The 25,273-nt window shown below is 42.8% G+C and overlaps 1 protein-coding gene across 2 annotated transcripts in view; it reads left to right on the top strand.

The window, feature by feature from the left end:
- tmem175 (transmembrane protein 175) overlaps nucleotides 1–24,809 on the top strand; it is a 32,326-nt gene extending 7,517 nt beyond the window's left edge. Inside the window, exons 4-10 of one of the 2 annotated variants that reach the window (XM_038791777.1) lie at nucleotides 172–223; nucleotides 2,672–2,707; nucleotides 7,677–7,760; nucleotides 12,128–12,292; nucleotides 16,695–16,773; nucleotides 17,449–17,578; nucleotides 22,928–24,809. In XM_038791777.1, the coding sequence (XP_038647705.1) occupies nucleotides 172–223; nucleotides 2,672–2,707; nucleotides 7,677–7,760; nucleotides 12,128–12,292; nucleotides 16,695–16,773; nucleotides 17,449–17,578; nucleotides 22,928–23,594 (1,213 nt within the window). In that variant the 3' untranslated portion in view covers nucleotides 23,595–24,809. The remainder of the gene's footprint in view (nucleotides 1–171; nucleotides 224–2,671; nucleotides 2,708–7,676; nucleotides 7,761–12,127; nucleotides 12,293–16,694; nucleotides 16,774–17,448; nucleotides 17,579–22,927) is intronic. The other variant, XM_038791778.1, reaches the window with a different exon arrangement.
- Nucleotides 24,810–25,273: the final 464 nt, after the last annotated feature.

Here is a 25,273-nt window from a genome sequence, read left to right as displayed (position 1 = left end):
TTTCTGTAAAATGTGTGAAGAGATGTCGCACTAATTTCAGGCAGATCAGCAGTTGTTTTGTATGAATATGATCTTACCTTGTATTCCCACTGAAAAAAATCCAATTTTTCAGTTTTTGTTTGTATTACTTATGAACTTCAATTTTGATGAGAACTGCAATGTTTTTAATAGATTATTCCAAGTGATTGAACGAATAGATGATGTTCTTGCTCTTCTCAACTTGGTGAGTGTACAATCTGCTCAGAATATCACAATAACTAAAAGCACAAACCGTGTTCACTATTACGAAATAGTTCTTGTAACTCTGTCATTAGTTAGATGTTACCTTTTGTAGGTTGCACATTGAAATTGTTTCTGGTGCTATGATTGTATTTGTGTATCTTTTACATTGCATTCTGTACAAGTCATAGTGTAATGTTACCATTTCTTCCTGCCCTCTAATGACAGAAAATAGTTGTGCCACAACGCCCAGAAAGGTTCCAAGTCAATCCTCTATCTATCTATGTTGAGTTAGCTGATCTTGAACTAAAGTAATACGGTAGAGGAACTACAGTTAGCACCAGGGTCCTAGGGTTAGGCAGAGGAAAATCAGTTGGGTTACTGTGTGTGTAGATTTTGGATCTTGCTCAACTGCAGTGTTCTTTATGTTGTTATCCATTGCTACTTACTTTCATACCATTTAATCAGCTAATAGAGGTAAATTGGCCACTGTGGAACCAAACTCAATGAGGTAGAGAGGAAAAATCGGTTGAGATTAAATATAAATAAAACAATTAAACTTTTTAAAAAGTGGTTGAAAATGCCACTCTTGCATTACATGGCTTATAAAAATATATTGCTGGAAAAAGACAGCAACTGTCAAAGCTTTTCGGCATCAGGACAGATGCAAGAATACCAAATTTCAAAGCAGCAACAATTTGTACTGGAAGAAAAAGGGTGATTATTTTTTTTTTTAGTTATTCTTTCATTGGATGTGGACATCGCCAGCAAAGCCTGCATCTGTTGCCCATTCCTAATTGCCCTTGAACTGAATTGCATGCTCGGCCATTTTAATGAATCGTTAAGAGTCAACAACATTACTGTCGGTCTTGAGTCACATGTAAGTCAGACCGGGTAAGGACATCAGATTCCCTTCCCTAAAGGGCACTTGTGAACTATACTAGTTTTTGGGACAATGGACAACAGTCTCACCATAACAATGCCTTGACCAATCGGAGTTGACTGCATCTTTTCCTATGCAGTATAAATTTTGTGTTTGAAATTTGTCCTGATGAGTGCAAGACAATAAGCCAGATATCAGCATATCTTTTTTTCCAGCAACCCTCAAGTTCTATATTACCAAGTGACTGTTTATACAAATGTATTCAAGGTGTAAGCATTAAGCACACACCAGCAGAACTCCTAGGTCATATTCTCTCCTTAAGAGTGTACAGAATTCCGAAAGGAATTGCAAAAGGAGGCCCATCGAGTCTGCACCGACCATCTGAAAGAGCACCCGACCTAGGCCCACTCCCCAACCCGATCCCCGTAACCCCATTATAACCTGCACATCTTTAGACTATGGGAGGAAATCGGAGCACGCAGGGGAAACTTACACCGACATGGGGAGAATGTGCTCATGCATTTGCTTTGTTTGGCCCTTGTTCAGCACTGTAACCAATCACTATTTGTCGACGCACTTTGTCAATAATTATTTTTTATCTACTGTGTACGTTCCCTTGGCCACAGAAAAATACTTTTCTCTGTACTTTAGTACATGTGACAATAAATCAATCAATCAATCAAACTCCACACACCAAGGCCAGAATTGAACTCGGGTCCCTGGCGCTGTGAGGCAGAAATGCTAACCACTGTGCCACCCACAAATAAATTATAGTCTGTGCTGCCTGTATGCATCGATCAGAAAACAGCACTGATATTGTAGGAGTATACAGCACTGAAGACAGTAATATCAGTGAAATTCTTTAAAAATGGCAAATATTTTTCCAAAACCTGCATAAAATAAGCTGACAACGTGTAAGCTGCATCACACTTCCAAATCTCAATGCCTTCATGATGAGTCAGAGTAGCTGCAGAGAAGAAAATAAAAATATCCAAATCCTGCACTCTGCATCTTACTACACTGTGGAATGTCGTGCCCACTCTACCCAAAGATGTGCAGGTCAAGAATTTGCCTGCTCAGTCACAGGAAGACCCATGGCAAAAACCCCCGACCCTGAGAACATGTCAGGTGTGATTCCCCGAAAAATTTCTGTATCTGGTTTCAGGCACGTTTGATGCCAAGTGAGTTCAGGCCTCCTTTGTGGTTAATTACTAATGTTGGGAGAGTCAGAGCAGGTACATCATTTACTCTTCTTCAGACTTCAAGCTATGTTTGGGAAGTCAATTTTTAAAAAGTATATTTTACATAAGCTAAAGGTGTACTGCACCTGATGTGAAGCCAAAGTGATGCAAAACTGTCCAGTAGAGGGGGTTTAGCAAATCATATTTCAAGATTCAGATTGAGAGCTCATGCTGCAATTACCCTGCCATTTTTCATCAATACAAATTTTACACCACTTTCTATTGAAGTTAAAATAATTACAAAAGCAACCTTATTTGGTATCGGTGTCATACATTGCATCCTCAGTCTGTATTGGTATCTAAAGTGGTCTAATATTTCTTTTTTTAGGCTTGTATGATGCTCATAACCTTCCTGCCTTATACGGTAAGTAATTGTATACAATAAGTTGATATACTATAGAAGTTGCAACATCTACAGTATGTATGAATAGCACATGCCACCATGTTTTAAAGCAGTAATTGTGTTTTTAATATATTCCTTTTGAGAAAATGTGCCGTGCTTTGATGTCATGAACTCTGAAAAAGATGATTTTGCATGGTAAACCTTTTTTTAAATTATTAAATACAACCCTGTTAAGGTATTTCACATTTACTTTTATTTGGTGGGAGTTGGAATTATAGACACCTTACTTAATTCACAGTGCAAAGCACTCTGAGGGAGGAAGATTGTTAGCCAACAGCTGTGTCCATATTGGCACCAACAACATAGGTAGATGGAGAGACGAGGTCCTGCAGGCAGAATTTACGGAACTAGGAAATAAACTAGCAAGCAAGATCTCAAAGGTAATCATCTCCAAATAACTCCTGGTGCCATGTACAAATGGGTAGAGCAAATTAATGTGTGACTGAAGAGCTGGTGAAGGAGAGAGGGCTTTAGATTCCTGGGACATTGGAACCACTGGCGAAGATGGGACCTGTAGAAGGCAGGTGGGTTGCACATGACCAGAGCCAGGACGCCTTGCAAGGCGATTTTCTGGTGCTATGCAGAAAGGTTTAAACTAACTTGGCAGTGAACCAATATTGAACAGAAAAAACAAGGTGTACCGAGAATTAGGAGAAACAGATTGCACTGGAGTAGGTTGTGGTCGGGGTAAAGTGAATGTGATACGGTCTGAATAGGTTTACTGTGCATGTATGTGAAGTGTGGTAAATAAGATTGATGAGTAACAAGTGTACATAGCCCCATGGAAATATGATATGGCAATACTGAGGACTGCATTAAAAAAAGGCAGGCTTGCATACAAGTTGTGCAGAAAATATAGGGAAGAAAAGATCAGAGGTGGAGTTGCCATATTGATTAAGGAGAATATTATAGCACTCAGGAGAGAGGATGTCCTGAAGAGGTAAAGGACTGAATGTATTTGGTTAGAGCTTAAAAAAAAATTTGAGGTACCATTACACGCCTGGGTGTATTCTCTGGCCACCATCCAGTGTGAATGATACGCACATTTTTAAGGAAACTATCAGAGAGATACAAGAGCCAAAGTGTTGTTATAATAGAGACTTTATCTTAATATAAACTGGAATAGTGATGGTGTAAAGCTCAAAGAGGAGGAAGATTTTCTTGAGTGGGTACAGGAGAATTTTCTGCATCAGTATGTTTCCGGTCCAACCAGTAAGGAGGCATTACTGTATCTGGTTCCAGGGATGAGGTGGCCAAAGTGGATCAAATGGCAATAGGGAATATTTGGGGACAAACATTATAGTATTACAAGGTTTAAGTTGACTACAGAAAAGGATAAGGGATAAGGGACAATCCAGAGTAAAAATAATTAATTGGGCAAACATACATTAGAACTATAAGCAGGAATTAGCAATTCAGCTCCGTCATTAAATACTATCACGGCTGATTTCCCCTCGGCCTCGACTCCACTTTCTTGTCCATTCTCCATAACCCTTCAATCCATTACTAATTAAAAATCTTGTCTATCTCCACTGCATTCATTGGGCAGCATGGTAGCATAGAGGTTAGCACAGTTGCTTCACAGCTCCAGGGTCCCAGGTTCAAATTCTGGCTTGGGTCACTGTCTGTGTGGAGTCTGCATGTTCTCCCCGTGTGTGCGTGGGTTTTCTCCAGGTGCTCCGGTTTCCAACCCACTGTCCAAAGATGTGCAGGTTAGATGAATTGGCCATTCTAAATTGCCCTTAGTATCCAAAAAGGTTAGGTTGGGTTAAGGGGATAGGGTAGAGTTGTGGGGCTTGGGTAGGGTGCTCTTTTCAAGGGGCGCTGCAGACTCGATGGGCTGAATGGCCTCCTTCTGCATTGTAAATTCTATGATGATTCTAGGGTAGTGAATTCCACAGATTCACGGCTCTTTGAGAAAAGTAATTTATCCTCATCTTTGTTTTAAATCTGCTGCCCCTTATCCTAAAACTATGATTGCCCCACAAGAGGAAGCATCCTCTCTATGTCTACTTTTATCATATATACCTCAATTATATCTCCTCTCATTATTCTGAACTCGAGAGACTATAGGCCTAACCTGCTCAATCTCACTTCAGAAGACAAACCCTACATCTATGGAATCAATCCAGTGAATCTCTTCTGCACTGCCTCCAATGAAACTACATCCCTCCTCAATTAAGGGGACCAAACCTGTACACACCAATGCCTTGTACAGTTGCAGCAACACTTCCCTACTTTTAAACTCTATCTCTTTAGTTATAAAAGCCAAAATTCTATTTGCCTTCCTTGTTACCTGCTGTACCTGCATACTAGTTTTCTGAGATTGATGCACAAGGGCACACAAATCCCTCTGTACTGAAGCACTGAAGTTTCTTTCCAACCAAAATGGTAACCTCCCCGTTAAACCCCATCTGCCACATTTTGGGCCACTCCCCTAACCTATCTATATATACAATTGTAAATTTCTTATTTCCTCATTGCAACTTACTATCCCACCTGTTTTAGTGTCATCTGCACATTTGGATGTTGATACTTCTATTCCTACATCCAAGTCATGTATATATATATTGTAAATATTTCTGGTCTGAGGACTGAATCCTGTGGCACCCCACTAATTACATGTTGCAAACCAAAAAGAGACCCATTTTTCCCAACTCTTCTGTCAGCTATCCAGTCTTCTATCCACTTCAATGGGGTGAGAACGGAGCTTTCTCTTTATATAACAATGATATTTCTTATTGATTTAGATACCCTTGGAAGTTTCCTTTCATTTTTCCTTTTAAGCTGCTTTGTGACCCTTGCTAGTCTGTATCTAACCCATTCGTCTGGATCTATGCTTTGTTTGCATTTTGGAAAGCCCTTTTAGCTTTATGCTGTCCCTAACCTCTTTAGTTGGCAATGGCTTTTTTTTTTGTGAAGCAGAGCCTTTTCGTAGGTGTATATATTCCCTCTATATCTTGTCAAATCTTTCTTTAAGTATTCTCCACTGATCTTCAGTCGTTTGACCCATTAACAGATCTTCCCAGTTTTCCGTGGACAGTCCCATTAAAATAAGCCTTACCCAAGTCTAAAATCCTAGTGCTGTATTCTCTGCAGCCCTGCGCCGAAATTGCGTTCGGTGCAGGGGAGGAGAATCCAATTTCATGCTGAAATCGGGCCCGGCGATTCTCCGGGACCCGAGAATCGGTGTGAACGCGGAGTACGCCGCGCAGCTGGGGGCCAATTGACAGAGGACAACCCAGAGATCCTCCGTTCTCAACCAGCCGAGTTCCAGGTGCTATGGAACTAACCGGGTATTGCCGGTCGGGATGCTGGCGTGGGCTCAGTCTACAGCCGCCCTGGTTGGGGGGGGGGGGGGGGGGGGGGGGGGGCTTTATAGGTGGCCGGGGTTAAGATCCACGCGATCAGATCCTCGGGCGCACGGCCGATCATGGGGGCGAGGGGGTCTAATTTTTTTAGTCTGCCTCCGTGGTCTGAGTCCACCTTGGCGCTCCACCGTGCGCACGTGCAAACCCAAAACTGGAAGGGCACGGGCCCGTATCTGCAGCTAAAGCTGCTTGAATTACTCCAGGGCCCTTTGGCCCCCTGCAGGCTTTGAATTAGCTGTATTTTGCAGGAATCTCTAGAGTAAAACACCAGCGTTTGTACGGCGGCATGGGGGACATAGTCCCATTTTGGGAGAATCCAGCCCCTAGTATCCGAATCGTGCTTTCAATTTCAAATGTTGCATTGAATTTAATCATGTGTGATTTGTTATTTGCTATATGTTCGCACACAGTCCACCACTTCTATTGTGCAAAGTTCCTCACCATATATCTAAATTTACTCCCCTTCAGGAACTCAAACCTCTCCCACAACTCATCGAGGGCTGTAAACCTCCTTTCCAAGTGCAGGTCCCTCACCCTCACTAGCCCCGCCTCCCTCCACTTTCCATACATCCCATCCATCTCCCCCGGCTATAACCTGTGGTTCCCGCATAGTGGTGTCAACACCGACATCCCCTACAACTTAGTGTCTCCGAAGCTGATTCGACACCCTGACCTTTGACTGTATCAGCTGGCTCCCCATATACTTCCCCGGAGCTAGTGACAGCATAGCCATCACCATAACCCTCAGCCCTCCTGTAAACTTTGTAGCCAGATATATTTAATTCCCAGTCCTGATCCTGCAGCCATGTCTCCATCATAGCTACAGTAATGATATCATGGTTGTGTTATAATTCACTGACTGGCCACTAGGAGTCTCATTAGTATATAAATTAATGTTAGAGTCAGGTGACCTCAGACTGATGGAGAGCTGGAAGAGAGAGGTTGCTTGTGCATGATCATACTGTTATTCATCTGTTATTTTGTATAGATGACCCACAGTTAATGTTAATAAATTGTTTATAGCTTTAGCTACAAGTGTTCTTGTAATATAAATCAGGCAATCCAATAAGAACAAGGATACAGATTTAAGGTCACTATCGGATAAGCCATGATCTTATTAAATGGCAGAGCAGGCTCAATGAACCGCATAGCCTACCCCTGCTCCTTGTTCGAATGTTTGTATTTAAAGTAATTGGTAAAAGGAGCAATGGTGACATGAGATAACACTTTTTTATACAGCCAGTGGTTAAGGCCTGAAATGTACTGCCAGAGTGTGGTGGAAGGAAATTCAATTGAGGATATTAAAAAGAGAGTTGGATCGTCAGCTGAAGAACAAAAACATGTGCCGGGCTACATGGAACAGATGGGGAAGTGCGATTATCTGAGTTTCTCTTGCAAAGAGACAGCATGGACATGACAGGCTGAATGGCATTCTTCTGTGCTGCAACCATTTTATAATTCTACAAATGTTCTTAGTAACCTTATTGGACTTTGAAATATATTCCAAACTGTGAAGGCTGATGTATCTACAAACCGCTGAAATGCTCTTTCCTTTTCAGTTTTCCCTGATGGCCTCGTTTCCAGATAACACACTTGGAATTCTATCATTTTGTGTTTGTGCAATCATCATTGGATTAATTCAGGTATGGATTAAATTATGTGGTTTGTGGCAATCTGGCTGCAAGGGATTAGCACGTGAGGGGAATATTTTGAAAGGTTAAGCCAACAGTGCAGGATGACGATATAAGTCATGATAACCAGAGTTTGACAGGAAGGGACAGAACGTGCAAACATAAGAGTGCTTCATTAAGTCATGTCAGAATAGGGACAAATGGTAAAAATATATCATTAAAGGCTCTTTTTCTGAATGGACAAAACATTTGTAACAAGATAGATGAATTGATAGCACAAGTGAAAATAAATGAGTAGCCTTTCAGAGCCTTTCTCCAAAGTGCTGTTAATACATAGGTATATAGAAGATAGGTGCAGGAGGAGGCCTTTTGGCCCTTCGAGCCTTCTTCGCCATTCATCACGATCATGGCTGATCATCCAACTCAATAGCCTAATCCTATAGATTAAGGAGGGAGTTCCAGGAATTTGACCCAGGGACAACAAAGGAATGATGATATAGTTGCAAGTCAGGATGGCGCATGACTTGCTGGGAAATTTGCAGGTGGTAGTGTTCCCATGAGTCAACTATCCTTTTAGGTGGTTGAGGTCACAGATTTGGAAAGAGCCATCAAGGAATCCTTGACAGGTTTCTACAATGCATCTTGTAAATAGCTTGCTTCATCTTGGATAGTGTTGTTGGAGCTGCATTCATCCAGATAAGTGAAGACTATTCCATCACACTCCTGACTTGTGCTTTGAAGCTGGTGGGGCAGGCTTTGGGAGTCAGGTGATGACTACTTACTGCAGAATTCAAAGCCTCTGACCTGTTCTTGTCACAGCATTGCTTGCAGTTTAGTTTCTGGCCAATGGTAAGTCCTCGGATGTTGTTGGTTTCGGATTCATTGATGGTAATGCCCTGAACCCCAAATAGCGATGATTATATTTCACTTGTTGGAGATGACCATTGCCTGGCACTTATGTGGCGTGAATTTTATTTGCTGCTTTTCAGGCCAAGCCTGAATGTTGCCTAGGTGTTGCTGGATATGGGCATGAACTGTTTTATTATCTGAAGAGTTGCAAATGGAACCGAACACTGCAATCATTGTTGTTGAACTGCCCTGTGGAACTCCTTAATTCCTAGTGACTTCAATTTATCTAGCACTCTTATACCCTTCTTGGTAAATACTGCATTCATATCAAGGGCAGTTGAACATAGAACAGTACAGCACAGAACAGGCCCTTCGGCCCTCAATGTTGTGCCGAGCCATGATCACCCTACTCAAACCCACGTATCCACCCTATACCCGTAACCCAACAACCCCCCCTAACCTTACTTTTATTAGGACACTACGGGCAATTTAGCATGGCCAATCCACCTAACCCGCACATCTTTGGACTGTGGGAGGAAACCGGAGCACCCGGAGGAAACCCACGCACACAGGGGGAGGACGTGCAGACTGCACACAGACAGTGACCCAGCCGGGAATCGAACCTGGGACCCTGGAGCTGTGAAGCATTTATGCTAACCACCATGCTACCCTTGCTCTCACCTCATCTGTGGAATGCAACTCTTTTGTTTGGACTAAGGCTATAATGAAGTCTGGAAATGAGTGACTCTCGTGCAATCTGTGTTGACTCAGTGAACCACCCAGGTTTACAATTTTGCCATGTTTTCTTGTCTGCAGTATTTGTTTAAACCGTATCTTATGACAAATAATCATATTGATTTCAAAATTACAAAACGCTTTGTTTGCCTTGTTCAAGACGGTATTTCTAGTCATGCTTAGAACTTTGTAATCCTTGATGGCTCAATGGTAAATGCACCACATTGTAATGTACTGATGTCATTATAGGGAGATATTAGAAATTTGGGTTCAAAAATGAAGCAGACAATTTAAAAGGTTTAAACAGATTGAAGGATAAATGCTGCTAGCCCAAACTCAAAGGGCTGCACCCATACCTGGCTGAGTCACATGCTTCCATTCAGACATTCCTGCATGAGAGCCATTATCCCATTAACAGAGTTTGATGACTTAATAGTCTATCAATGGAAGGTAGTTGCATATGAATGGCATAGCTCTACCTTTTGTATAAACGGGAATGGGCTATCAGCCAAATAACGAGAATAGATTCAAGTTTTTTTTTTTATAAATGTTTTTATTCAGTTTTCATATTTTATATTGAACAAATTACAAATTGTTAGGAGAGAAAAAAAAAACACGCAAAAATTAACATACATATTTACAGGTAAGCATCTTCGTAGTAGTAACTGCGCCCCCCCCCCCCCCCCCCCCCCCCCCCTCAACATGTTTATTTAGTTTGGTTTTGGGCCTTAGCTAGCCATCGAACCCCCGTACCGAACCTGTAGCCCCCCCCCCTCCCGCTACCTTCCCCCGAATATTCTTCCTCTTGTACATTGGCCACAAATAGGTCCCGGAACAGTTGCATGAATGGCTCCCACGTTCTGTGGAAGCCGTCGTCCGACCCTCGGATGGCAAATTTGATTTTCTCCATTTGGAGAGATTCCGAGAGGTCGGACAGCCAGTCCGCAGCTCTGGGCGGTGCTGCTGACCGCCAGCCAAACAGGATTCTACGGCGGGCGATCAGGGAGGCAAAGGCAAGGGCGTCCGCCCTCCTCCCCAGGAATAGATCTGGCTGTTCTGAAACCCCGAAGACCGCCACTATCGGGCATGGCTCCACCCTCACTCCCACCACTTTGGACATAGCCTCGAAGAAGGCTGTCCAGTACTCCACAAGTCTGGGGCAAGACCAGAACATGTGGGCGTGGTTGGCCGGGCCTCTCTGGCACCGCTCACATTTGTCCTCCACCTCCGGGAAGAACCTACTCATACGGTTTCTCGTTAAGTGGGCTCTATGTACCACTTTTAGTTGCGTCAGGCTGAGCCTTGCGCACGTGGAGGTGGAGTTGACCCTATGCAGTGCTTCGCTCCAGAGTCCCCACCCTATCTCCATCCCCAGGTCGTCCTCCCATTTCCTTCTTGTTGCGTCCAGTACGGTGTCGTCCCTATCTACCAGTCGGTCATACATGTCACTACAGTTCCCTTTCTGTAGGATACTTGCGTCCAGTAGGTCTTCCAGTAGTGTCCGTCGTGGCGGTTGTGGGTATGTCCTTATCTCCTTTCGTAGGAAGTTTTTGAGCTGCAGGTACCGTAGCTCAAAAACTTCCTACGAAAGGAGACAAGGACATACCCACAACTGCCACGACGGACACTACTGGAAGACCTACTGGACGAATAGATTCAAGTTTGACCATTTCGGGGGAGAACCAATGTTCAGGGCTGGATGGACCTTGGAGAGAGAGAGAGAAATCCTTTTGGGATCAAAGGCAGAAACAGATGGGTAGCAAGGAGACAGGTCTGGAAACCTGGAAGCAGAATGCTGTAGAGCTTAAAAATGTTCACCTGAGGAAGGAGCAGTGCTCTGAAAGCTAGTGTTTGTAACAAACCTGGTGAACTTTAACCTGGTGTTGTAAGACTTCGTACTTAAAAATGTAAGCAGCCAAGGAGCAGGTCATGGGAACTGCCACAGAGTGACTAAGTTTTGAAAAAGGATTCTGAAAAAGATGTCCTAACAGAAGAAAGATTGCTTCCTAATAAGTGCTGCTTTTGCCTGGATGTGTAAGTGGAACGGGAGCTTTATTTTAATGCCAAGTGTTGTTTAATGGGACCTTGTGTGTTAAAGTTAAGAAACTGCTCATAATCTTTTAATGTTAGAACTGTGAAGTTTGAAAGTTTAAATATTATTTTGTTTTCTTTTGTTTTAATAAAGTTTTGTTCATAAAATAACAAAGCCCAATTTATTATATTATCACCCCGGAACGAATCTTGTCTTTTCTGCAAAGTCTTAAAACATTACACGTCTTGTTCAGTATCTTAACCTTTGTTGAGGGCTGACTCGGCATCCGTAACACTAAACCACACAGAATTTTAAAATTCTGAGTTTTGATCCGGAATTTATGCTGAATTATTTGATTTTTAATTGCAACACCAAAGGGTGTACAGTTACCCAGTGTCCAAGATTGAGGGAGGGAGAAAATAAATCAACCACCATTCTTGTTTCCTAATCTCGGTTCATTGACTAGCACTTTTAAAATATGCTTATGTGAATATTAAGGAAAGACAGGCTCAACATTGTGGGAAGACAGGCTCAAGTTCACCTGTTCTCCCCAGGGATAAGAGGCATGCTGTATCCATTTGTGTGGGTTACTAACTAGTGCTGCTGCCACCCTGGAAATGTAGACCTACATGAGACATTGAGAAAGGAGGAAAATGTGTACTTTTGGATGACCTATAACTAGCATGCACAAATGAATATAGAGTATTCTGTAAATGAAGAAACTTCATACAACTAACTTCTCACCTTTCTAATTTGATAACAGGCTGTGATTGTGATTTACGGATTCCATCGACCTTACTTATTGAATGCTCATATATGTGCTTCAGAAGATAAAATTTCTTATAAGTACCAAATTTTAAAGATGATTTTACGAGCTCCAGCTCTCTTCCTTTTAGCAGGGATCTTGTCTTTTATCTATTGTCCAGTGGTAAGTTTCTTTTCCCTATGCTCAGTTTTAAAGCGCTCGGTAGATTTGTTTGTACATGTTTGGCACCTTCAACAACCATGGGCGGGATTCTCCGGTAGCAGACCCCGAAATCGGGAAATGCAATTCGGCGGAGAATAGCTTCCAACACCAAAATCGCGGCAGGCACCGATTTGACTCCAAGTCGCGATTCTTTGTAACCTCAAACGGTGTACAGCAGGCACCGTTTGCATGTCATCAGCGGGCCTGACCCGGTTACATTCCAGGGCCTCCGCAATTCTCTGCCTCTGACGGCCCGAGGTCCCGACAGCATGGTTCACTTGTGCTTTTAAAAATTGTGAAACCGGCGTGGCGGCTGCTGAGGGCGAGAGAGGGGGTACAAAAGTGTTCAACATGGCCATAGTGTGCTGACAATTGTGTCACTGGCCAAGGGGCTTCTGCTAGGGCTGGTGGGAGTAGGAGGGGGGTTGCCAGGAGATGGGCTGTGGGGTCAGGATGGACGGACTCAGGGCACCATTGCCACAGCCTGCAAGGCAGCCATGCAGCTGCACACGCCTCTTAATAGCCTGCTTTGAACCTGGCACCACGGATCATATAGGTGTCCCCCTGGGTGCTCTCTGGCCCCAGGTGCCCCATCAACTGTATGGGCACATTCCAGCATAACAGTGCCATCTTTCTGGCTGGGATACATGTGTATAGGGAGTGTAATGTGTATGCTTGTCAGCCTCCCGAGTCTCAATCATGGACCTGCCGTACCCAGCACCATTTTTCAGTGGAATCGATTGTGTTCCATGCAGCACCGGTGCTAGCCCCTCAACGGTAGCAGAATTGGTCCAGGTGCGTCGCCGGTTTTTCTGCTGTAAAAGTCCACAGATTCTCCGTTGGCATCAACACCCGAAATGACATCCCGCCCCATTTCTGCAAAATGTTATATGAAGTAAAAGGTTTGCAACTAAAAGATTCAGGAATGTGTAGCAACTCAAATTTGTTGAATAAATTCAGCACCTAGAAGCATGATGTCCTAAAAGCTGCTAATTTTGATGGTGAAAATGCTTTGCTTCAGACGTAGGAACCAAGTATTTAGCTGTCTCATGTATTTTAATTATGACTTCAACTACTATAGCCCTATGTGAGTAGAAAACTGTAACAATTGCGCACACTGAAAAAAATAGTTTCCAAATGCTATTGACCACATTGTACTGTGAATCATGGCAAAATAATAGAAAGCAAAGTGAACAAAACAATTTTGCAACATCAGAGTAGGTAGGATCCTGTCATGTTGCAAATTTGATTTTTTTAAAAATTGATCAAACTTGAGATGCACCCCATCTGTAATCCAGAAATTTAATAATTTTAACATGATTTGGAACATCAGACCTCAAAAGTTTCAAGAACCTTTATTAAAAATGCAATATTCAGGTTTCATTGAGAAGCTTGTCTCTTGTAAAGTGCATGGTAGCACAGTGGTTAGCACAATTGCTTCACAGCTCCAGGGTCCCAGGTTCGATAGCCGGTTTGGGTCACTGTCTGCAGAGCCTGCACGTTCTCCCCGTGTGTGCGTGGGTTTCCTCTGGGTGCTCCAGTTTCCTCCACAGTCCAAAGATGTGCAGGTTAGGTGGATTGGCCAGACTAAATTGCCCTTAGTGCCCAAAGTTGCCCTTAGTGTTGGGTGGGGTTACTGGGTTATGGGAATAGGGTGGAGTTGTGGGCTTTGGTAGGGTGCTCTTACCAAGAGTTGGTGCAGACTTGATGCGCTGAATGGCCTCCTTTTGTACTGTTGATTCTATGAACATATTTAGTGATCTGCTGAACCAAATATATATCTTCCACAGATGACAGCAATGCTACGTCATGATAAGTAGATCACACAGTCTTATTATTGAAATACTGTGGATCCCTCAAAAATGTGCCGGAACTGTCTCTTGTCTTCGTGTATGATTTACCCTTCATAGGAAGTTCTCTCTGAGTGTAATCACCTGACAAACTACTTCTACTCTGCAATGCACTTCACTGTTGACCATAATTGGTTGAATTACAATTACTGGAGACTACATTAGGCTATAAAAAAAAATCTTGTCTTGTCTGTTGGCCGCTTACTGCGATGAACTGAAATATTCTGTAAATTTGCACCCAAACAAATGTCTTAATTGGCAAGTGAACATTTTCAGCACAGAAGGTTTTAAAAAAAATAAATGTAAGTGACCAACTTACCAAAACACTGCCAAAATGTCCTTGAACCTTTGTGCCGGTTCTTCCAAATCTCTGCCCGTTGCTCATTCACATATCTCTACCCCACCCAAAAGACTTGCAATTGCACTGTTTCAAAATGGATGAAACTTTAAGCCCAAAGTTTTGCTCACAAGACCCAAAGTTATATTTCTGGTATGTTACAGTTTTCAGAGTTTGTTTTAGATTAAATATATTTCTCTTTACTCTGATCTACACTATATTTTCAATATTTGTTATGGTGTCAAAATAAGGCACGTTAAAATCTGTGAAACTTCCTTGATTGCATTTTCTTAAATATAATAATGTGTCTTCAAATATGATTGTTCATACTTAAAGAAAGAACATATGGTGCAGGTTTCACACACTCCTTGGACATTCAATTGTTTTGCACTCCTTTTAACATTCCAACGTATGCATTGAGATAGGCAAGAAATTGTGACTGCAGAATAGGCTTGAATTTTGGCTGTCAAGTTGAGCAAGTTTTTTTTAATAACTATTGAGGTAGGGTTTGTGTAATATCTGTTTTTGTTAATATTGTCTCCAGTTGAGGTAGGGTTCGTGTAATATCTGTTTTTGTTAATATTGTCTCCAGTTGAGGTAGGGTTCGTGTAATATCTGTTTTTGTTAATATTGTCTCCAGTTGCATTATATATTTTTTCCACCTATTAACTAAAAGAAAACCTGAAGCCAATATTGGTCTCCACCAGTGGCCAGTTGATTATACCTGTGAAGCCCAATTCGGGGAACATCATGCTACGTGTGGCTGCATAAAACATATTGTTGGTTTTGCTAGGAACAAGTTATGTTTTCCCGCTTCCATGTTTTTTGAGTAAGCTCCAGCCACTAAAGTATGTTAATTTACATTTTTGGCAACTCTCACAGCATGTGAAATTCTAGATTACATCTGGACTATTTTTAAAATGTGGATGTTGATGCTTCGGACATAGGTCCATGCAATAATCTGCAAGTGATACAACATTATGGTCTTGGATCAGTAAAAAGGCTCAAAGTCTCCTGGACGGGATTCTCTAATCCCGCGGCAGAGTGTCCATACCGTCGTAAACGGCGTGGCGTCTTATGACGGCGTGAATGGGCCAAGCCGAGGACTAATTCTGGCACCTATAGGGGGCTAACACAGAACTGTTCACGCCGCTCCAGCTGCCGATCCCGGAGCGAACTGCGCGCCGCGGGATCCGCGCATGCGCAGTGGCGCCAACTCGCCTATGTGCAGTAGCCTCCCTTCAATGCACCGGCCCAGACGCAACATGGCGCAGGGTTACAGGGGCCGGCGTGTAGGAAAGGAGGCCCCCAGCCAGAGAGGCTGGCTCGCCGATTGGTGGGCTCTGACCCCGGGCCAGACCACATCACCCTCCCAACCCTTTAACGCTGAGTTCCCGCCAGCTGAGAGCAGGTGTGTCAGCGCCGGCAGGACTCGCCGTTTTTACGACGGCCGCTCGGTCCATCCCGGGCCGAGAATCGGCGGGCCAGCCACGTAGAGCGCCCCCCCAACCGATGCCGCGCCAACCACGCCAGCGGCGTGGCGCGAGTCGTGCTGGTCACGGGGATTCCCGGCCCCGGGCTGAGAGAATCCCGCCCCCTATATTTCCAAATAATAATCATGAAGTTCGTGAGGTTTATAGTTTAATTTTGCTCTTGGCAGTACCTGTATTAGTTGGGATATTGAATATTTTTTACATTCGCATGCAGTTATTGATTCTGCTTGTGTTGAATAGATATAGTGATTTCAATAATAGGACTCCAGTGGAGTGCAGAACTCGCAGGGAGTGAGTGCATTGCAGGAAATCCCTGGTGTACAGGCTAATGAAGTGATAATCATGGGCTGTGCGCATATAATTTCTTGCCCTGTGTTCTCTGCTGGAAGTTCAGAATTGATGCCAGTATAATTTAGTATTCATCCACGATACATTCAAGTTGCAGTGACACCCCAATACATTTTCTCCTGTTTCTTTATACAGTAGTACAGTTACAGACTATATCATTATTGCATAATATATGAATCAAGGTAGTACCATAGGCACAAGGGACTGACTGGTTTCCTTTTCTGCTGACTATTGTATTTTCATGTAAATATGTTAACCAACAGTATTGCATTTTATGCTATATCAAGGTATGATTTCAAATTGCTTTTCATGATTGCCGACTTTCCTTTTCACAGGCATATGCAGTACTTGCACTTGTCATCTTTCTACCATACATTACGCAGTGTGCACAATGGTGTAGAAACGAAATAAAAGGTGAGTGTATGAAATGAGCCACTTGCTTTATGGTTATTTACCCACTTAGAAATTTTAATTCTTAGGAAGGGTAGTTACTATTTTGAACAACCAAGATATCATTCCCTGTCCCACCTCCCACCATTATCACAGTGATTGTGGAAAGGTAATTAAGCTCCAGCTTTTCTCTTGAGGAATGAGGAACCATGTTGGAAAGTGGTGAGGATAATTCATACATAGAATTCCTACAGTGCAGAAGGAGGCTATTTGGCCCATCGAGTCTGCACAGACCCTCCGCAAGAGCACCCTAACCAGGCCCACCCTCTCCCACACCATACCCGTAATCTAACCTGTACATCCCTGGACACTAAGGGACAATTTAGCATTGCCAATGCACCTAACCACACTGTTCGATGTGGGAGGAAACTGGAGCACCCAAAGGAAACCTACGCAGACATGGGGAGAAAGTGCAAACTCCACTTCGTCAGTCACCCAAAACTGGAATTGAACCTGGTTCTCTGGTGCTCTGAGACAGCAATGCTAACCACTGTGCCACCCCATAATCTAAAGGAGTACAAATTTTACACTTGTTTTCATAGCAATTCTATGGTTTTCCTGCTTTAAATTGAAATATATACAAGTTGAGTGTGGAAGAGGGGAAAAAAAACTATTTACATACTTTATGTTCCATGTAAGGTCCAAAAGAACTTCGGAGAGTGCCATTTTATTCATTTCACCCAAATGAACCACTGAGCAAGGAGCGTGTGGAGGCTTTTAGCGATGGGGTGTTTGCTATTGTTGCAACGCTTCTTATTTTAGATATATGGTAAGTGTTTTTTGCGTAACAGTTACATCATTAAGCTTTTTAATAACAATTTTGATTGTCACATGTAGGCTTCCATTAAAGCTGCAATTAAGTTACTGTGAAAAGCCCGTAGTCGCCATACTGCTTGCCATGTTTTACACCGTTAACTAATTTTGTTTGTTTTTTTTGATACAAGTAATGTGAGGTACATCAGTAGAAACAACTAATGGACTATTCACCCATAGTTAGCACTGAACTGTGGATTCTTAACCTCACCAAAATTTGCTTAGTAAGGATTGTCAAGAAGGATGCAGTCTTTTGTCCATTAGCATCTTTTACCCATGCGACAGCCAGATTTGAAAAGTATGTTTTTAACTTACTTTTACACCTGGAATTGACTTAAGTGGTGAGTTTTTAAACTTCAACTATCTTCACATAAGAAAATAATTCAGGGTCTTTTGGTCACGTTATGGCAGGCCATAGATCCTTGGCAATATGTTTATAATTGAGATGGGTGTTGTGAAAATGTTTAATTTTATGATTCATATATTGTAAGAAAATAATTTAATTTGGGGGAAATTGAATTTTTAAATTTATGCAAAGTGGGGGAAAAAGCACAGGTTTGAAAAACTGGTAATACACATCCTAAAGATAATTACCACTCAAAGGATAGTTCATGTTTATTTAAAGGAGATACAGGTGTGAAAAAAATAAACACTATGTGGCCCCATTGAGTGTTGGCAGAGATGAGATGCTACAGTTATCTTCACGAGGGGTTTAAATTACTCATGCGGGTCCCAGATCAAACAAAGATTTGGAAGCCGTACGTAAATAAAGGAAGTTCTTCAGCACCCACATATGTTTCAGATCACAGGACAGGTTTGGAAAGTATGACCTGAATTTTGCATTTATAAGGCGCGGGCATTTGGCGGGCCCAGAAGCAGGTATGGAATCTGCTCCTGGGCGATATTGCATTGCCAGCGCTATTTAACACTGGATGGCCAATAAAGGCCCACTCAGCATCGAACGTTTCCTCTGGTTGGGCTGATGGTCCTGGCAGGGGCAAAAGCTAGTCAGACACTGGGTCCAATGCAGATCTGGTGGAGAAATTAAAAACTGCAGAGCTAGGTCCCTGATGACTGCATCCCTGAAAGTTCCTGACATCTGCCTTCACATCCTCCCCCTGTGCCTGCCCAGGCTCCTCATTAGACCCATCAGTAGATTCATCTTGTGACATCTAGAGCTGCCTCATGATCCTTGGCCTTCAGTCGTTCTCCCTTTGCCATAGCCAGATTGTGCAGAGCACAGCAGGCAACAACTATAAGGGACACGCGTTCTGGAAATACTGCAATACTCCCCCGATCGGTCCAGGTATCTGAACCGCATCTTCAGCAGCCCAATGGTTCTCTCTGCCACTGCCCTTGTGGAGGAGTATCTCCTGCTATACATCTGCTCCGCCTCTTTGCTGCTGGAGTGTTGTCCTGAATCGCCCATTTGAGAGATAGCCCTAATCACCCAGGAGCCATCCATCCAAACGAGCAGGAGCGATGAACAGCTTTTGTACCTGTGAGTGTCACAGATTGTAAGCATCATGTGAGCTGCCAGGGTAACGGGCACAGACTTGAATGATTTGTGTCTTGTGGTTGCAGACGATCTGCACATTCATTGAACCCCGTAAGGTTCACGGAGGCTCCCGGCTCACCTGCAGGTGCCTTAATGAGTGGAAGCCTGCAATCGGTGCAAAGTCTCTGCTCTCTTAGCTTGGCTGACCTCATCCACACAGTAATGGATGAATGTTATCACCCATCTGAACAGAGTGTCAGTGACGAGTATAAATTATTGTTTTGCCCTTATATCGGTATTCTTGCAAAGTGTCATGATGAGTGCAAGATGAAAAGCTTTGACATGTCTCCTTTTCAGCAATACTCAAGTTATGTACTATCAAAATACTATTAAAATACATTGTCTTGTGTACCCATGTGATTTACATTCTGTACACTCCTATTTGTCCAAAGCTCTGTTGTACATGTCATGCATTGCTTCTCACTCATCACTCCCACTTTGTAAAGTTTTGGAGATCCCTTTCAAATCCTCACCACCTACAAATTCCTCCATGTTCTCTGCACCTGCCTTCATCCCTACATCCATCCCCAAATACTAACTCTAACCTTATCTGCTTTTCTCCTCTTCCACTGCTGGTGGATTGTTTAGCTGCCTCAACTTTCTCTCTCAAGTTCACTCTTAGATTCCGCTACCATTTTACCTCACACTCCATCTTTATTCCCTAAGCCTTCTTTCAACTTTTCTAATCTCTTCATGACAAAGCATCTGTTTAGCTTAATTACGTTTATTTGTGAGATATCTGGGATGTTTTTATGGTAAATTAGAATTAGAACATTACAGCGCAGTACAGGCCCTTCAGCCCTCGATGTTGCGCCGACCGGTGAAACCACTCTAAAGCCCATCTACACTATTCCATTATCATCCATATGTTTATCCAATGACCATTTAAATGCCCTTAATGTTGGCGAGTCCACTACTGTTGCAGGCAGGGCATTCCACGCCCTTAAATTTAAAGCTATGTCCCCTTGTGCTAGCCATCACCATCCGAGGAAAAAGGCTCTCACTATCCACCCTATCTAATCCTCTGATCATCTTGTATGCCTCAATTAAATCACCTCTTCATCTTCTCTCTAACGAAAACAGCCTCAAGTCCCTCAGCCTTTCCTCATAAGATCTTCTCTCCATACCAGGCAACATCCTGGTAAATCTCCTTTGCGCCCTTTCCAATGCTTCCACATCCTTCCTATAATGTAGCGACCAGAACTGCACGCAATACTCCAAATGCGGCCACACCAGAGTTTTGTACAGCTGCAACATGACCTCATGGCTCCGAAACTCAATCCCTCTACCAATAAAAGCTAACACACCTTACGCCTTCTTAACAACCCTATCAACCTGGGTGGCAACTTTCCGGGATCTATGGACATGGACACCGAGATCTCTCTGCTCATCCACACTACCAAGAATCTTACCATTAGCCCAGTACTCTGTCTTCCTGTTACTCCTTCCAAAATGAATCACCTCACACTTTTCTGCATTAACTCCATTTGCCACCTCTCAGCCCAGCTCTGCAGTTTATCTATGTCCCTCTGTAACCTTCAACATCCTTCCGCACTGTCAACAACTCCACCGACTTTAATGTCATAGAGAACATAGAGAAATACAGCACAGAACAGACCCTTCGGCCCACGATGTTGTGCCGAACTTTTGTCATAGTTTAATCATAGTGTCCAAAATTCTATGATAATCTAAGGGCAATTTATCATGGCCAATCCACCCAACCTGCACATCTTTGGACTGTGGGAGGAAACCGGAGCACCCGGAGGAAACCCACGCAAACACGGGGAGGATGTGCAGACTCCACACAGACAGTGACCCAAGCCGGAATTGAACCTGGGACCCTGGAGCTGTGAAGCAATTGTGCTATTCACAATGCTACCGTGCTGCCCTTAAAATCTGCAAATTTACTCACCCATCCTTCGACGCCATCCTCCAGGTCATTTACAAAAATGACAAACAGCAGTGGCCCCAAAACAAATCCTTGTGGTACACCACTAGTAACTGAACTCCAGCCTGAACATTTCCCATCAACCACCACCGTCTGTCTCCTTACAGCGAGCCAATTTCTGATCCAAACTGCTAAACCACCCTGAATCCCATGCCTCCGTATTTTCTGCAATAGCCTACCGTGGGGAACCTTATGAAACGCTTTACTGAAATCCATATACACCACATCAACTGCTTTACCCTCGTCCACCTGTTTGGTCACCTTCTCAAAGAACTCAATAAGGTTTGTGAGGCACGATCTACCCTTCACAAAACCGTGTTGACTATCCCTAATCAAATTATTCATTTCTAGATGATTAGGAAACGGGTAATGGAGGAGGGGGCGGCTGGAGGCGGGGTCATGCAAAGGCACCAGCCTAGGGCACTGATAACGGCACCGCTGCCATTCTCGCCGGCATGATACACCACAAGCCCATTGGTGACGGCGGCACTGAGGGTTCTGGGATCAGTGGAGAAGGCACAGGAAGGAGGAGGGGGGCCTCAGTTTGGACTCCAATACGGAATAATCATAGATTTGTCCCGGGCAAGATGGATGGAGGGTTTCAAAGTTGGTATAGGGCAGGCACCAAAAGGATCGGGTACCTGTTCATAGATGGGACTTTCCCTGGCTTGAAGGAGCTGGAGGAGAAATACAGTCTGCCCCCTAGAAATGCTTTCAGATGCCTCCAAGTCCGCGCCTTTCTCAAAAAAACAGGTGGGACATTTCCGTTGCTACCCCCTCGCAGGATACAGGACAGGGTGGTTTCTGGCATCTGGGTAAGGGAGGGGAAGGTGTCGGGCATCTACCGAACTGCAGGAGGCGGAGGAGGCCCCAGTGGAGGAACTGAAGGGCAAGTGGGAGGAGGAGCTGGGCGTGGAGCTGGATGAGGGCCTGTGAGCTGATGCCCTCGGCAGGGTGAATTCCTCCTCATCGTGTGCCAGGCTCAGTTTAATTCACTTTAAGGTTGTACATCGGGCACACATGACGACGACGAGAATGAGCAAGCTCTTTGGGGTTGAGGAAAGATGTTCAGGAAGCCCAACAAACCATGCCCACATGTTCTGGGCATGCCTGGCCCTTAAAGAATTCTGGCAGGGCTTTGCAAAGGCTATGTCCAAGGTCTTGGACGCTCGGGTAAAGCCGAGACCGGAGATAGCGATATTTGGGCTGTCGGAAGATCCGGAAGTGCAGGAAGCGAAGGAGGCCGACGTCCTGGCCTTTGTCTCCCTGGTAGCCCAGAGACGGATCTTGTTAATGTGGAGAGACGCAAAACCCCCGAGTGTGGAGACCTGGGTTAGTGACATGGCTGGGTTTCTTAGTCTTGAGAGAATAAAGTTTGCCTTGAGAGGGTCCTTGCTCGGGTTCGCCCAGCGGTGGCAACCGTTCCTTGACTTTCTAGGTGAGCGTTAAAATGTCAGCAACAGCAGCAATCCGGGTGAGGTGGGGAACTGCTCATTTAATTTATATTCTCTTTGTGTATAATGAAAATAGCCACCTTGTTTTGTTAATTATTCTTTTTTTCACTGGTTATGTAAAAATTCTGTTTGAGAAAAACTTTAATAAAAACAAATTTGAAAAAAATGAAAATCAATTGACTGTGGTAGACTGTGATATTATGGACTGTATTCTGCTATTGTTTCATGTGTTTGGAAGAAAATACCTTTTTAAAAGAAAAATCAATAGTTGTATAACATAGTCATGAAGTGAAATAATGTCTTTATTTATGTTCGTAAAACGTTGTTGGCATATTCTTGTTACAGTGAAGACAATGTTCCTGAAAGTAAAGAAGTTGCAGAGAAATTCAATGGCAAACTTATCGAAGCACTTAGTGAGTACGGTCCGGAATTTTTGGCTTATTTTGGTTCATTTGTGACTGTTGGCCTTCTCTGGTTTGTTCACCATTCACTTTTCCTGTACATCACTAAGTCAACAAGACTGATGGGGCTCCTGAACACATTATCACTGGCTTTTGTTGGTGGTCTTCCATTGGCCTTTCGGCTCACCCACGAATTTGCCGCCAACTCACGTAATGAACTTGAGGCCATTCAAATCAGTTGTGTTATAATTTTTCTTGCAAGTCTCTTTCAGTTTGCAATATGGGTTGCAGCACTTTACAATGAAAAGGAAACCTTACATCACCATATTCGATATGGAGGCAAAGAACATGCACTAATGTTTGCCAAGCTTTCACTTTACCCTTCTGTGGCATTTGTTACATTCTGTCTTACGTATGTTTTAAGTAAATTCAGTACTGAAATTTTCCATTTGATGCAAATTATTGTTCCTTTTGCATTTGTGCTTTTACGAATCATTGTCCAAATTGTTCTGGCTATTCTGGCGTGGTTATTCAGTCGATTAAAACCCAGGACTTCACTATTAATAGAAGAAGAAGAATCTGTGATCTCTGTAAGTCAGGTTGCATCGTAACAGTTCACTTTCTGTTCCAGAGTAACCAGATTCAGAGGAGCACATAGTTTAAAACATTCACATACAAGTCTGTTTGTACTCATTTGCCCCATTTCCACAATTACCATGTTTGTGTCGCACTTTAACACCACAAAGCCCATCAAAAGTAACTGCTGGATAGAAATAAGATATGCTATTGTAAAATTTTGTTCTGTGCCAACATATACCAAGAAAATGGTAGAAAGTGATCAATATAATGTTACATATTTTGTTCCTAATTCTTTTTTACATTTTGGTGTTTTTAAAGGTTGAATAAAACCGTGTAGTTTCACGTTTATACTAGAAATATGGTTCAGTTAAATTTTCAGAAATGATTTCTACATTATGAAAAGTTTCTGTTTTGTCCCTTTGTTTTACTGAAAACAGTATTTGATTTTTAATTACTTCTCTTCATTATTATGCCTTTCTAAAAGTAAATTGTACACAATATTATCTCTTAACCCAGAATGTCAAATTGTGTAGAAGTCCGTTACCAAGAGTGTTTAGTTGTTTGTTGCATTCCTTAAGGACCAAACACTTCTAAAATGAAATTCAAGTTAACCTGATGAAAATAGCAATTCTTTAGCAAACTAATAATCTGAAACATTGGGCTGGATTCTCCGGTTCCCCAGCCGCGTGTTTCTCGGAAGTGCACCATTTGTTAGCAGCGAGACTCTCTACCCCCACCACTTGTCAATGTTATTTCCCATTGAAACTACCCCATATCACCGAGAAACCCGTGGGCTGTTTTGGGGGAAGCGGAAAGCAGAGAATCTCAAAGGCCAGAGAATTCTGACCAGTATATCTGTATTTCACAGATTTGTCTATCACTCCTAATGCCTGTTTTATTATGTCATTATTTGAATGACTGTTCATTGTCGCTTAAATGATGTTGTTGCAGCTGTAAAACTAAGTAATCTGGAAAGATATGGAAATAAATGCAGGATAAACTGTGTTTAATAGCATTTTTCAAGTAAACATGAAATTAAAAATTTTACACTACAGAATTATGTAAAATGCTACAGTAGCTCTTGAACAAACTTCAAACTCTTGAAATTAAGCTATTGTTAAAATGTCACTTTTTTGAACTTTTAAAATACTTGGTCATTCTGAAAGCTGTTAAAATTTAAGCCGACAATTTGTTACTGATAAAATACAGTTGTGACATCTTCAAATAAATTCAATTTGCTTATGTTATATGGGATTGTTTTCCTTTCCTAGAAAAGAAAATGTATGAAAATCTTTTCTTCTTGAGATTTTCATTGGTAAAGAGGGCTCACTCATTTAAGAAGTCTTACAACACCAGGTTAAAGTCCAACAGGTTTGTGATTCGAAGTCCAAAGCTAGTGATTCGAAACAAACCTGTTGGACTTTAACCTGGTGATGTAAGACTTCTTATTGTGCTCACCCCAGTCCAATGCCGGCACCTCTACATCATCACTCATTTAAGACCGAGATCAGGAGAATTATTTTCTGAGGTTCGTGCGTCTTTGCAACTCTGCTCCTCAAGAAGCAGTAGAATCTTTGAATATTTTTAAGAGCTAGTTGGATTCTGGATTAACACGGGTGAAAGATTATCAAGGTAGGCAGAAATCTGGGGGTGAGGTTCCAATCAGATCAGCCAAGATCTAATCGAATGGTGGAGCAGGCTCGAGGGGCCA

The sequence above is a fragment of the Scyliorhinus canicula genome, chromosome 3 (assembly GCF_902713615.1).
Source record: "Scyliorhinus canicula chromosome 3, sScyCan1.1, whole genome shotgun sequence".
Lineage (NCBI taxonomy): Eukaryota > Metazoa > Chordata > Chondrichthyes > Carcharhiniformes > Scyliorhinidae > Scyliorhinus > Scyliorhinus canicula.
The sequence above is the reverse complement of the archived record's forward strand: the minus strand, read 5'-3'. Positions and strand labels throughout refer to the sequence as shown.